General features: G+C 39.0%; 1 protein-coding gene across 3 annotated transcripts in view; it reads right to left on the reverse strand.

Moving 5' to 3' along the window:
* necab1 (N-terminal EF-hand calcium binding protein 1) overlaps positions 1 to 15,865 on the reverse strand; it is a 51,946-nt gene that overhangs the window by 22,490 nt on the left and 13,591 nt on the right. For all 3 annotated transcript variants that reach the window (XM_008108407.3, XM_008108406.2, XM_003219560.3), the window contains exons 3-5: positions 14,426 to 14,534; positions 10,951 to 10,976; positions 6,891 to 6,988 (exon numbers count right to left, since the gene is read on the reverse strand). In XM_008108407.3, coding sequence (XP_008106614.1) covers positions 6,891 to 6,988; positions 10,951 to 10,976; positions 14,426 to 14,534 — 233 coding nt within the window. The remainder of the gene's footprint in view (positions 1 to 6,890; positions 6,989 to 10,950; positions 10,977 to 14,425; positions 14,535 to 15,865) is intronic.

Here is a 15,865-nt window from a genome sequence, read left to right on the forward strand (position 1 = left end):
ACATTCCTCCCCTAAATTGCTGCACATCAAATGCTTTCACGAAGCAAGAATTACATGCTATTCAGCTTGTTCTGCTGCTGTCAGAAGAGGAGTTGTTGAAATCCCAGCTGTTCGGCTGCCCCGTGAAGCATAGTTGCTAATTGTGTACCTGTAAGCATTAAAGTCATCACCTACATTTATTTAGCGCCCATGAACATCAGTCAAGCCTGTAATAGTACCAATCAAAACAGATGATGCTTGTAAAGCTTGCAGAGAAAATGCTGGCAGGATAGACTGTCTGTCACTCCCTTTGGCACCTCAGTGAAGCTGACACCAGAGCAGTGTGAAAAATATTTGTGACAGGCTTTTGAAAAGTGACAAAACTCATTTGTACCAGTAAGGCTAATTTCTACCTCCCTCAGAATTATTTGACATGGTTCCTCTAATTGGATTAAAGCTGTTGTATCTGGCAGACCTAATTTCATTGCTGGAAGAACTGATTCTCTGTGACAGAAGGCTGGAGAAACCCATGGGAATGTTAGGGAAAGATGTCAGAATGGGCAGTGAAATTCAAATTTCCAGACTGCTTCAAATGAATCCCTTTGAACAACAGTATTCTTTCTTTACAAATGAACATCAAAATACAGGGCATCTTTAGAAGATCTGTTTTGTCTCTAAGAGGCTTGATGTTACGAAAGATATTTCTTAGTGATGGATGATCAAGCGAAGTTGAAATTCTGTGACCATCCCTAGAATATTTGCTAAAGAGCTGTATAAGTCTGTTTCCATTTGAAAAGGGAGAGGAAGGGGGAAAGTCTTGTAAGATTAATTGATTTATTTTATCATAAGCTTTCAGAGTTTACAGTGAATTTGAGAAAGTGAAAGACCTGCTAACATATATTCTTAATTCATGAACATGACACACGACTTCCTTTCTCTTTTTCCCCTTCTTGGGGAGAGGGCCACCCTATCCTTTGGCTAATCTGCAAAACGGATTACCTTTTGATGGGCCTCCCACTTTATGGCAATATTTTTGCCAGGTAGAATTCATAAAGTATATTATGCAATTTCACAGACAAAGTGTATAAAAGACACATCAAAGGAACTGAAGAACATGTAGGAAATTGTCACCAGGGGACTCAAATTTTAAAGGTGTTTAAATGCACATTATAATTTGTGGACACACCTTGGCACTACTTTTCATATAGGCAATGGATTTGTGTGCTCCAGTAAGGCAAGAGGTAGAGTCTCCTAAGTCAAATAGGCTTTTGCTGAGGAGCTACACTCAATGTGCCAAACAGCTACTGGGCTTCAAAATTAGGAGGAGGAAACTGACAGAGAACCAATCAGAGACAATGGCAGTGATATTTTAAGTAACTCACAATGGGTTCTACCTGTCGGCTGTTGCCTACAATGATGTTAGGCAAGGTGACAAGGTGATCACTTCAGCATCTCCACCAATATGACTAAAAATGACAACTAACAGGTAAGAGACCACCGTGACATGGAGGATGGGAGCGGGCTGGAACACTCTAGGTCACTCTAGTCCAGGAAATATGGGATGGCAGAGAGAACAGCTGCTGCTGGTTCCATTCCAGAACCATCCCAACTGTTGTCCTATTCTGAAAGGCAATTCAAGGCTGTTTCTAAAATTATCCTGCATACAGTTATCAAAACCCTGGTTTTTCCTTTTCCATGAAAGTCCAAGCCTTAAGTTACTGGCAGGGCAGAAGGAGTGAGAGCTTTAACGCAGTCAGTCCAAAGTCCACAGAAAGAAATTAATCAAAAAGTCCATCTAGGCATCCCAAGCTAAGCTCAGATCAGATGAAGTACACAAACCATAGATACAAAGAAGCGCACAAAGTCAGCTGTCATCAACACAGGGTTGGAGTATAGCTGCTAGATTTATAGCCGAGGCTCATTTCTCAGCTGTTCCTTAGTTGCCCAAAGTTTGTGATAAAGGCATAGGGGCTTTCTGAAATCCTCCCTTTCTTGCTGACATTCCAGCAAGGTAAGTATCTCTGCTCTTTCCTCTTCATGGTACTGGGAGCTGCTACTCTTAGGTTCAACTGCTGGAACATCCAGCTCCAAATTGGGTGGCTGTTGGGAGCATCACCTCTCAGAATCACCACCTGGCACTTAAACATGCTGTTCCACTTTGCAGTCCAAGTCCTGAGAGCAGGGCATGATTGCTGTTCAGATGGGCCCAAAGTCAGGGGATAGTCAGAATTTTGCCCCAGAATTCAGACTACCCTCTGACTTGGGTCAATGTGTGGAAGACTGCCTCAAGATAAACTTGCCTCACATGACTCCAGATCAGCTTCACGGGGCATTTGGCTGCCACAGAGCTGGTTCAGGCCTATTTGATCTAAGTAGTCAGTATAGAGGTGCCCACTGCATGCATGTTACTTTCAGTCCTTGGTATTTCCAGCTCAAAAGAACCCATGAAAGTGTGATCGAGAGACATCTCAGCAGAAAATATTTGAGTGCCAATATTGTTTCAGAGTAGGCAATGTTTTACTAGATGAATCATTGTTTAAGAACTGCAGGCTGTTATATACATATTTCTTAAAGGAACACAGTTCACTTGCAAAGTAAAGAGAGATAGGTTAAATTAGATTAAAACAGTCAACTGCCTCTTCTGAAACAGAACATCGCTGCATTTTAAAACCAGCATTAAGGACTAATTTTTCATTTTAAAAACATGTAATTCTTTTTGAGTATCATTGTTGCAAGAAAATAAGGTCTGGATACTCTGTAAGAGAATTCACTTATTCATCACTTTTTCATCCTATAGGAATAAAAAACCTGTATCCTGTGAAAGTTATAGGTATATATTGTGCCATAGGCTATTACATTCAAATAGATAGGGAGCCAACATGGCGCAATGGGTTAAACCCTTGTGCTGGCTGGACTCCTGACCTAAAGGTTGGGTTGCTGACCTGAAGATTGTTGGTTCAAATCTGCGAGATGGGGTGAGCTCCCATCTGTTAGCTCTAGCTTACAAGGACATGAGAGAAGCCTCCCAGCAGGATGGTAACACATCTGGGCGTCCCCTGGGCAACGTCTCTGTAGATGGCCAGTTCTCTCACACTAGAAGCGACTTGCAGTATGTTCTCAAGTCACTTCTGACATGATTGGGGCCGGGCTGTGGCGCAGCTGGCTAGTAACCAGCTGCTATAAATCACTACTGACCAAGAGGTCATGAGTTCGAAGCCCGGGTCGGGTTAAGCCTCTGACCATAAAAAAAAAATAGCCCCGGCTTGCTGTTGACCTAGCAGCCCCGAAAGACAGTTGCATCTGTCAAGTAGGGAAAATTTAGGTACGCTTTATGCGGGAGGCTAATTTAACTAATCTACACCACCATAAAACTGCTCACGAGGAAAAGAAGAGGAAGAACAGCCACCAATGGACGGTGAAGCAACAGCTCCCCTTGTGGCCAGAAATCGTGAAGCTGGAAAGATGTTAAAAATGCCTCTGTGTCTGTCTAAAACTGAATGTTGTTTGTCTGTTGGCATTGAATGTTTGCCATATATGTGTTCATTGTAATCCGCCCTGAGTCCCCTTCGGGGTGAGAAGGGCGGAATATAAATACTGTAAATAAATAAATGATAAAAAAATTCAAATAGTTCATTTAAAAGTAACAGCAGCAGAGCTCCAAGAAGTAAAAAAGTAGTTTTCCCTTTAAAAAATGGAAACTATAAAGGACAGTTAACTACATGTGGGGGCCTTATGTAATCAAATGCTTTTAAAAATAACTTTCCAAATTCTAGCAAAGAAAACACATTCGACTTCTGAAACAATGTGAACAACTACAAGACCTTTTGAGTGGTAGTGTCCTATCTATGAAATGCCCTCTCCAAAATCCTTGTCTGATTTATCTTTTTTACATTATCTGTTTTTTAAAAATCCTCTCAGGCACGTCAAGAACTATTATGTTCTTAGAGCTTTTATATTATAGCATTTTTTTGCAATGGGATTTACTTTGTTTTATGTGTGATTATAATGTTCCTGCTCTTTCCTGCTTGTTTCATTACATAGCCTCAGTAGTCATTTTATTGTTTGGACAGCATACAGCACACTTTTTTTTTAAATGACAAAGATATCTGGTCACCATATGTTTTATAAATGTTCGTAGAAAAGAGTAATAAATCATATTTATACCACTATAGCTGCAGCAAAGAAAATAGCACTATCCGGAGTGAGACAGAGCTTTATTTGCTGGTTATGGAAAGTAATTTTGTATGGATTCTAAAGTTTCATGCTGGAGAATAAAGAGGTAAATAATATAGCATAAATATGTGATAGAAAAAGATGAGAACAAGATCCCCTGCCTCTTTCTGAAGCCCCATCTACACTGCCATATAATCCAGTTTCAGAAGGAAGTTTATATGGCAGTGTAGACTAATCATTATCCAGTACACTGCAGTCCAATCTGCACTATATGGTAGTGTAGATGGGGTCTGAGAAATGAGGTTTTAATCCTTTGGGTACACCTAACAGGTCACTAAACAGCACAGCTTTACTTTGATCAGGCACACTGTAACCTGGTAGAGGCAAGAAAAACCTTTCTGCAACCAATTGTTAATCTAGTCACAATTCCAATTTGCAACAGAGGAGACTCAGAGATGCTCAGTTCCAGGAAAGAAGTAATGGGATGTATATGCAACATTTCTTTCCATCTCCTTTTTGCAACACAGTCCACTCACTCCAAGTACTGGTTTTTATAATGTATCTCTAGTTTTCAAGCCCTTATAAAAGGAGCCATTCATACAGTTTTACATTTCTTTCTCTTGATGAACTTGAATGAAAAAGATATGCCAAAATAAAATTGAAAGATGTTGCATACCAAGAAGCCTGTCATTTCAAAGCATTTTTTAAATCCTTCTCAAAATTCTCTTGAAGGTAGCTAGTCATGCACACAGCCAATAGATAAGATGGATTTAGCAGGCAGGGTTGGAAAAACATCCTTTTCTGCTAGTTTCATAGGTTATCATCCTTTATTTTTATGTGAGAAGAAATGTTAAGATTTCCTCCCTGGTTTCTTGCTTTAATACAGTGTTGAACACAGCACTTGAGAGGTCTCAGAATCCTGCAGTCAGCTGTAGGTTTCTGGGAACTGAAGTCCAAAGCATCTCTTTTCAAAGTTCTGGTCGAACGTCATATGTCTTGTTGGCTACTGACTCTTGAGTTTCTGTTATCCAGTGTGACCTCTCTGGGTCACACTGGATAAATGGGGATTTGTGTCATGTGTGGGAGAGAAATTATGTTGCCTGCTTAGGATAAGATTGTTTAACAGATACGTTACTTATTTTAAAATATTTATTTACTTTCACCTCAGGATAGCAAAATTGTTTGCCATGTATCCATTTATTTATTTATTTCCCACATTTGTACCCTGCCTTTCTCACCCCGAAGGGGACTCAGGGCGGCCTTACAACAGTCAGCAATTTGTTGCCATATACATACAAGTCCATAAAATAAATACAATTAAAGTCCCATCAATTATTAAAACATCAGTTAAAACCACACAATTAAAATCATACTCCAAGTCTGTTCCATTTGTCAATCACATTAATTTGTAATGATTTATTTCACCGCTCCCATTACTGGTCAAAGGCTTGGTCTAAAGCCACATCTAAGTTCTTTCCTGAAAGTCAGGAGAGGGGACTGATCTGATTTCATTGGGGATGGAGTTCCACAGATGAGAGGCCACCACTGAGAAGGCCCTATCTTTTCTCCCCACCAGTTGTGTTTGCGAGGGAGGTGGGACTGAGAGCAGTGCCTCCCTCGACGATCTTAACCTCTGAGGTGGATCATAGCGGGAGATACATTCAGACAGGTAAGCTGGGCCGGAACCATTTAGGGATTTATAGGCTAAAGCCAGCACTTTGAATTGTGCACAGTAGCAGACTGCCAGTCAGTGGAGCTGACGCAACCGGGGGGGGGGGGGGTTGTATGCTCCAGTGAAGAAGCTGGCTGCCGTCCATTGGACCACCTGAAGCTTCCAAACAGTCTTCAAAGGCAACCCCATGTAGAGCGCATGGCAGTAGTCTATTTGGGATGTAACAAGAATGTGGACCAGCATGGCCAAATTTAACAAAGGCTACTTTAGACCACACAACACATTTAGAAGATAATACTAAAGGGAAACATGGATTAGATATTTGCTGGCAGGGACTAGAGGTCATCCAAAGAATGTTCCCCTCTCAGTAAATGAAGATTATAAATTCTTCACTGAGACGGCAGTAAAGAATTTAAGATTTGTCTTGACGAGCCTCATAACACTTCTTTGTTCTCTCTACTTCTGTTGGAAACTCTGCAACACTTAGCATTTAAATTAGTCAAATCTGTCTCAGAGACAGCAGGAATAACAGGGTTAAATAATTTTCAGTGACCCAAACTTTATCATCTCTTATCTGCCTGTCTTAATGTCTCTACGATGTAAACAGATACTATTAGGGACCTTTACACCTCTTCCCATCACCTTATTCTCTCACAACTACCAAAACCGAAACTTCCTTAGTTCAGTGTTATCTTAGCATCTTTTGAGAGCTTTTTTAAAATCATCAATTGAGTTCCTACAATAAAGTTTTAGTTTCCCTCTTTAGCCATTAGTGGATTTACTCCTTAACCAGAATTGCTCACAATTGCACATACCCAAAATGGCACTCTCCATGTGGCTTGCGCTATTGTTACTCCTACTCCAATCAACCGTGGGTTGTGATGGGTATATATTATGTCAATCGTAATTCATCACACCCAGAAGTCATAGGGCTTTGGCAAAAGGTTACTCAAAACAGACTGGGCCAAACATTTTTTTTCAAAGTATGCCCCCATGTTCTTAAGCAACAAAACCCACCACTGGATCCTGAACTTTGAAAAATAGTAGAAATAAAACTTTTTTCTACCTTCTTTGTTGTGTCCATTGCCTTCAGAATAGATGCATTGAGGTCTTCCAAAGCCGACAGCACATTTTCATACTCTCCCAAGTACTGAGAAAAATATTCTAGAAGGAATAGAATTTCAGAATTCAAGTAAAGAAGAGAAGAATCTGGATTTTTTAAAAAATGTGAATATGAATTATAAAAATATATACTGGAAGCATAAAGATCTCTCCTCCAATAGGAGGATAGATACAAGACCAATGCTGTGTAAAGTGTGGTGATACTTTAGGTCCTTCAGTTTTCTAAGAATAGACTCAAAAGCTGATGCATGTATAAGTGACAAGAATATAGGCAACCTTCAAAGATCCAAAGTTCCCACATCTTTTCTTGGATCTCTAATGGCTTCCTTGCCCCTTTCCAAATGTTTATTTTAATAGACATTTTATACCTTCTGGGGTGCATATGGGAACAATTTTCACCATCTTTTTGCCACTGCTGACTGTTCAGAGCCTAGATGGGATTTCAAAACTACACATGGGTTTCCTCAAGTCTAGAACAGGGGTAAAAATATGCTGCAATTGCTGCAATCACCACTTAGACAATACAAGTGAAATAAATAGTGAATGTTGTTTACAGCCTGTGGCTTGGACCTTACCCACAGCCAAAGCAGGAGAGAAAAACTGAGAAAATAGGAAGAAAACAAAACAATAGCACACGAAAAGCAAAGGTAATGCAGCTGCAATAGATGCCAAAGAGATTGTAGTAAGATTAGTAATAGATTTGTTGCAGTCTGCTGTTCTGCTTCTTCTCACACATTCAGAAAGGCACTTGTTTATATTCTAGTTCATTGGAGTGGCATCTCCAGTCCATAGGTGTAATGTGGGTTACAATCCCACTGGTCAAAAGTCCACCGTATCCTTCCTTTCCTTGAAGTCTCAGGGACTGAATCCCTGGTATCTTCAACCAAAGGCAAAATAGCAATGACTGCATTGCTTGTTCAGGGCAAGAAATCCTCACCATCATCTCTGACTAGATAGTCAGACATAGTACACTGGTGGTAGAACAACAACAATAACATGTACCTAGGTTTGCAGATGGGATAGTTAACTCTCCTTTTCAGTGCAGAACATAAAGCATTCCTTTGTTCAGGCTAAGTATACCCAGTTTACAAAACACTCAGGTGTCTTCCAGAGGTTGAAAGTGTTATGAATAAGGATGTGACCTGCACCCTATTGCTTTCAAAGGGAATTAAAATGGAAGCAAGAGGGACAGTGTGGTGTAGTGGTTTGAGCAGCAGCTTAGAGCTGAGGCAATCAAAGTTGAAATTTCCGCTCAGCCATGGAAACCCACTGGAGGATTTTGGGCAAGTCACACTCTCTCAGTCTAAGAAAGGCAAAAGCAAATTCTCTCTGAACAAATCTCATCAAAGAAGCCATGTTAGGTGACGTAAGTTAGGAATGACTTGAAGACACATAACCATAACAAAAATAGAAACCAGATTCAACTGCCTGGAGTTTTTCAGAGCCTAAAAATTGTTTTAAAAAAAGTATAAGCCAGGCATCAACCATGGCATTTGACAAAAGAAACCCCTTCAGCTACATATGTATGTCATATAATGCAAACCTTATGAGATGCAGAGAGAAACAACTGAAGCAGAATTTTATCTATCTGGATGGCACACACACTTCAGCAGAAAGTATGACAAAATGAAATAAAAATGGTGACATTGAAGAAACATTTAAGTATCTTCTAAAATCTGGAATATCTAACTTGTCCTTTCATTAAATATCAAAGCTTAGTCAGAAACAAGGCTAGTAAAGCATACAAAATCATAAACAGTTTTGTTATGGAGAGGAGATTTCAGGAAAATGAAAAGAAAAAACAGCTTAGCAGAGAATCCATGAAATTATTAAATGATCCAGACTTTTCTCCCCCTCGGCTGGAGAGAGACTGGAGAAAAGGGAGAGCATCAATCAGTGTGTGTGTACGGGTATAAATGTGTGCATTGCTCATTACCCCTTGAGCAAATAAATATATTTCAAATAAACAAGGAGAGGGAGGGAAATTAAATATGGAAATATTATAGGATTTCAGAGTGGCCGAGGAAGATTACAAGGCCAATGCATGTGAGGTGGTACATGTGTAAAAAATGCTACTGATGAAATCTATTCTAAGCACAGGCTAAGCATCCCTTATGTGGAATTCTGAAATTCAAAATACTCCAAAATCCCAAACTCTCTACATGGCTGAAACTGTGGTACCTTTGGTGGTAAACTTGGTTAGATGCGCAAAGACCTTCAGCTATATATATAAAATGTATATGAAACATAAATTATTTTTTGTTTAGACTCCAAGATATCTTATTATGTATGTACATGCAAATATAGACATTCCAAAATAAAAAGTATCCAAAATCCAAAACAGTTCCGGTCCCAAGCATTTTGGACAAAGGATACTCAACCTTTTGGATCTTTTTAAAATCATTTTTGAGGTAGATCTTTTTTTCAATCTCAAACTTTTGCAAATTTATGTCAGTTGACCCTTCTCTTACCATTTCTCTCTCTCTCTTTTTTGAGTTAAGGGCTTTTGAAAATTCTTGCTTGATTATAATTGCCCGGATGGTCATTATCTGAGGAAGGAAACTCTCTGTGGAGATGCTGGTGTTAACATTAGTAGATACTTATTTCCAACATTTTTTTGCATTTTTATCATTTCACACTAAATAGAAAGACGTATCTTAGAATAAAGGGTTTGGGCAGAGATATAGAACAGCAAATAAACTCTACATTGACTGACATGAACAAATATGACTGATGCTTTTTCTGGGCAATGGTTAAACTGAAATATCTATGGTAATATAACATTCATTGTCTAATTTTGTAATTGTTATTTTGAAACAGGTTGATTATTTCTTACCCAGAACTCTGAAAGCCAAAATATGAAGTCCAAAATTATTTTAAAAATAGTGCAGAAAATTACCTTCAGGTGATGTGTATAAGGTGGCTATACCTCACAAGGAAGCTATACCTCACAATCTCAGAGGGTGCCTGCCATAGATGTGGGTGAAATGTCAGGAGAGAATACTTCTGGAACATGGCCATACAGCCCAGAAAACACACAACAACCCTGTGATTCTGGCCACAAAAGCCTTCGACAACACATATCTCATTATGCACATATATGCAAATACAGGTAATGCAAAATCCATCCGAAATCCAATATCAGTGGTTCTCAGCCTGTGGGTCCCCAAGTGTTTTGGCCTACAAGTCCCAGAAATCCCAGCCGGTCAGAGCCAGCCCTAGGTATTTTTCAAGTGTAGGCAAACAGCATTTTGGCACCCCCCCCCCTCCAAACCAATCGCTGAAAAATAAAAGCATTGGATAAGCGAAAATGCTGGATAATAAGGAGGGATTAAGGAAAAGCCTATTAAACATCAAATTACATTAAGATTTTACAAATTAAGCACCCAAACATCATGTTTTACAACAAATCAACAGAAAAAGCAGTCTCGACTGTGCCCCCGTATGTTTTGCGCCCGAAGCGACTGCTTAATTCGCCTCATTGTTGGACTGGCTCTGCAGCCGGTTTACCAGATGTTAGGATTTCTGGAGTTGAAGGTCAAAACATCTGGGGACCCACAGGTTGAGAACCACGGCTTTATATGAACCGAATGGTCAGTGTGTTTCTTATATGGCTGTCTGGATCCTGGCCTGAACTTCTACTCATGAATGTGATCTAACAGATCATACAATGAAATATGTTTAGACTAATACAGCTTTAAAAATTTCCATACAAATTGCAATTCTCAGAATCACCAGCTTCTTGAGATAAATTTCTGAAAACTACTTTTTACAAACAATGAGATGAACATATATGGGAAGTACATTTAATTCTGAATCATTCTCTGGTCTTATTTTCATTAGCAGTAATGGCTTCTCCATCTTTTACAACTACCCTAAGTGCCACTAGCCTTTGAATTATATGCAGTTAACTGGGGCTCTTGAAAATTATCTGTTCTGGATATAGCAGGGTCTATATCACCCCAAAGAAGTGATAGATGGGTGCAAAGTCAAACGTCACTTACCAAACAGTTCTTCAGTGTCAAGATTGCTGAAAAGAAAAGGAGTAGTGTGTTGTTATCTGAATAATTTTGGGATCCAAAGTATTCAAAGCATCACTCAAAGTCAGTCTGGCTCTGTCAGGAATTAAGAGCACCCACTGGTTGCAGCACAAGCCCCAGCTACAGATAGCCTACAGAAAACCAGTGCAGATTGGACCATTGGACAATGACTCTAGAGACCTGGGTTCAAATCCTCATTCAGCCATGGAAATCCACCTTGGGTAAATCACGTTCTGCTAGCCTCATGGGAAGGCAAAGGCCAACCCACTCTGAGCAAATCTTACCAGAAAACCCCATGATACAGTTGCCTTTTTCCAACCATAGAAATGACTTGAAAGCACAAAACAAGAGCAATCTGCCTGGCAAGCAGGAACAGCTAATAGACATTTCCCAACATGGGGTTTAGGAACTATAAAAAGGGCGATAAAGCAACATGGCTTTGCAAATTTAGGATCATCACTTTTGGCCACCAAGTTGGAGAGCTAGACTATTAATGTTGGTAATGATGGGATTTCTTAGCCAGGAGATTGCCAGGTTATATTAGGTTCATGTAGCCCCAACCCAGCACAGAGCAGATTGGTACAATTCCAGCATCTAAATGAGATGAAGAACTTTGCACCATAACTTTTTAGAAAGTTGGAAAAATGAAGAAAAGCAGGACTCACTGTCAGTTGTCATCTTTCAGTTAGTTGTCACACAATGATGTTCCCAAGGGCCCAAGAACACTGAATATTCTCTTTACAACCTCTTGGCTGCTCCTTATTTTGGTGAACAATCTTCTTTTTTTGACACATTCCCCCCAAGGATGCCATTTTAAAAGCAATTTCTCTGCAGATGCAAGACTTAGTTATCAAGTACCTTCGCATCTGTAAGGAGCCACATCTTATAAGGGAACAGGGAGAGAACTCTTTTGGCAGAAGCACAAATTCAGAATTAAATTGACATTACTACCATTAAAATACTTTTCTTGAGGGGCAGGAAGAGAGACCAACAATATTGACAGTCAACCTAAAAAATAAAACAGCACCTCTGGCATTATCACCTGTGCCATGTACTGAGTACGTGAAAAATGTATGTAAAACACCAAGGCAAGGCAGCAGAAGTGTAAACTTAGTCACCATATGCTGCAAGACCTAATTCTGTGAGTTGTCTCCTTGGCTATATAACCTTGTTGTGTTATCATGTGGGGGAAACAGCATCCACCTCTTTCATGGAGGATAGCTCTGAGGTGAGGAGGTTGAACACCACAGCTGGTATTAATAAATGTAATTGGTGCAGCTTAGTAAAGGAGGGATGCAGAGCCTGTTGGTGCCACCTGAGCCCTTATCTCTAATTGTGATGCCAACTCATCTGAAAGCAGAATGCTTAACTCTGCATTGGCAAAATGTCGAAAGATGTGTAACACAATTTTTTTTCTAATTTGCATAGTCTTGTTTTAACTATTAAAATCAGTACTTGCCAATGCGTTATTCTGCTTGACATTTCACCTGAATCCAAAATTAACTCTGAATACTGAAGTGGTGCTAAACATTAAATAGGCAGTTGCTTCTTTCAATGTGTGTTTGGCAGCCCTTTTCTCTGCACTTTAGCCTCGGCTTGAGTTAATATCTCCCTCCACCCCACCCTCCATCAGCACTTGAGGGCTTTTCACAGACGCATGAAATGGAGACATTTCAAGTGGAAAAAATGCAATAGGCATGACTTTCACAGTGGCTGCATCACTGTATCAGAAGCCCTATTGGATTTCTGCTTGTCGAAGGAAGAAACAGTAGGAATTCAAGTTGTATCCCAAAATATTATTTCCTATTACTAGTGACACTTTCTTTACACATCGTCTGTACAACCCGATACTATGGGTTCCACTGAATTCTGTGAGGCTTATTCCCAAATAAATATACAGATCTGCAGTTTTCATGAATATGATTGGAGTCGATCATAGTGGCACAGGGAAGGGAAGGACTATTATGGACAGACCCTGTTTTAAGGATTCCACAAAGGCAAATTGAAGGCTATGAATGGAATCTATTAGTAAACTGAAACAGCAATTTAAAGGAACAATGTCTGAGCAGAATTTGACACACATACTGATAGACTTCAGACATACACTAAGCTTATAAAATATTCTTACTGAACTGATGCCACTAGTTTTGTAATAAAAGGCTATGTCAATCATGCAAACTCAGCACTGTTTACATGGATGTCACACTTGTTCTGTATATCTCTCATTAATGTTTCAGCTGCAGAATGGGTCAAAATGTTATAGTATATAGGTCAGAACACTTTGTATGTGGCTAGGCTTATTTGACATTTCTAAAAGCTTCCAACATTTTCTGTGTCTAAGCAGATAACTTTCCTCATCATGGCTCTATTTTATTTGGAATGTATTTCCTCTTTGATTCCCACAGGCACTTGGTTGGCCACTGAATTCTGAATGTCAGTGCTCTTCTTCTAATCCTGCTTTTCTCCACATAGGACCCAGAGCAGGTTTCACCAAACATAAAACTAATACACCTAAAACAGCCAGGAATATAGCAATTAAAAACATTAAGTACAATCCTCTTAAATAAAACATTAATTTAAAGAAATTAAATGCACATTTAAAAAAATCATTACAATACTCCAACCATTTTAAGAGCTAACGACCTGTTTAAATTGAAAAGTGTTGGTCTGCCGGAGGAAGGAATAGTGAGGGATATGCACAAGATCTCATGCAAAACAACGGCTGTATTCTAAGACTAAGTGGACCTTATAAGATTTGTATTGCATTGGAGAGCTGTTCAAGTAGTGATGGCTACAGCCCAGTTCCATCATGGAAATGCTTTTTTAAAATAATATGTTTTTAAATAATGTTTTTGTAAAATGCCATGTCTGTTTCTGTTCTTCTCAGAGCTGAAAACTAACTGTTCTGCTGCTCATATCTGGGTTGTAATATAAAATATACTCTCCAGCAACAATCTCAAAAAGGGCATGAGAAAAAATAGCTTCAAAAAGAGATATGGACACATGCATGGAAATTTAGAGCATTTGTCTCCATCCTCTTCATCTCCCAGAGTCCTTAACCATTGGTCCTGTTGGCTAGGGCTTCTAGGAGATGAATTGAAAACACCTGGCAGACCAAAATATGAGAACCATTTCCTAGACCAAGGAAAATGAGCTGATAGCTGGGAAAAGGGTGAAGAATAGGACTTTCCTAGTGGGACATACATTTATGAGAAAGTCAAAATTTGGAAGCTACTCATGGGCAATAAATTTATTAGCTCAAATTTTCCAGTGAGATCTTCACTCAAAACCACATCAGAGGCACCGATTCCCAGCCATACATTAATTCATATATTGTTAGGAAGCAGTGTTTTTCCAGAGAGATCCATAGAGCAAAACCACATGGCCTTTCCAAGGAAACCATATGCCTTCAAAGACTTCCCCAATAAATCCTACTCACTCTGTATTGTGTGCATCGATAGTGTGAAATAACTCATGCAGCTCCTCCCTGTGAAGGATCCCATCAGCAAAGTAGGCTTTGAATTCATCAAAGGACAGTTTTCCATCATCTGAAATTAAGGAATCAAAAGAAAAATTAGTTATAAGCTGTCTACTTCTCAGAAAATGTCATTGTGCTTTCAGGTGTACAATGTACTAGTCTTTTGCATACTTTGGTCTTCTTGGATTGTTTTAGTTTTTCAGAAAAATTCTTAAATTTGTCTCATATTTAATTGCAAGATCAAATTTGGGAGCAGTTCAGAAAAACCTAAAATGTAAAATACAATCAAAACTCTTTTAGGGTACATCTACACTCTGGAATTAATGCAGTTTGACACCATTTAACTGCTATGGCTGAATGTTATGGAAGCCTGTGAAATGCAGTTTGGTGAGACACCAGCACTCTTTGGCAGAGAAGGCTAAAAACCTTGTAAAACTACAATTCTTATGATTCCACAGCATTGAGCCATGCAGTTAAAGTGGTGTCAAATGGCACCAATTCTACAGTGTAGATGCACCTTCAGTAGCAGCAATATATTACTCTTGATAAATGTTTTCATTGAATATACAATGACTTAGAAAAATATATTCTCTATGCAACAAATTTGCCTAGTTCACATTTTCCACAATTTTGTGAATATTCAATGGAACTTTTTAAAAAAATACACTTGAAACCTTAGTATGAATTTCCTATGTAAGAAGACCTACAGAAACAAAACATTCACCTTCCCTCTGGGACATTAGTGCATCATTACAGATTTCAGGAACAAATGTCACTGCTTATAGATTACAGAATTTATTCACATTATCAATACATTTTGAACACTCCCAAATCCAAAATTATCCACATAGGTGGCTTAGATAGCAACACCTTTGCTTTTTGATGTTTCAGTGTACACAAACTGTATTTCATGCACAAAATGATTAGAAATATTATAGAAAATTACCTTTAGGTTATGTGTATAAGAGATATAGATATAAATATGACATGTACATAAATTTTGTGTTTAAAGTTGCATCCCATTTTCAATACCGTATCTCATTATAGCATGGGTATTCCAAAATTTAAAACACTTCTGATCCCAAGCATTTTGAATTAAGAGCTACTCAGCCCATTAAGAAAATGAGTCATTGTGATTTTTGCAGAAACTGTCCTGCGATTCAGGCTGTTTATAATGGCTTGCAACATTATTTATTAACTTGGGAGCTGGAATTCCCAGCTTCTGTTTAGATTCATTAGTTGAAGAACTGAGAACATTTTCCAGACTCTCTGGTAACAAAAAGATGTTCCACCAAAACTTGCAGGCCTTACAACAGAGGTTGGCAACTGTGGAGAAATAATGCAATATACAGCAGGTTCAAAATACACTAACCCGCTAACCTGTTGGGAATGTATCCAACA

The sequence above is a fragment of the Anolis carolinensis genome, chromosome 4 (genome assembly GCF_035594765.1).
Source record: "Anolis carolinensis isolate JA03-04 chromosome 4, rAnoCar3.1.pri, whole genome shotgun sequence".
NCBI classification, from domain to species: Eukaryota; Metazoa; Chordata; class Lepidosauria; order Squamata; family Dactyloidae; genus Anolis; species Anolis carolinensis.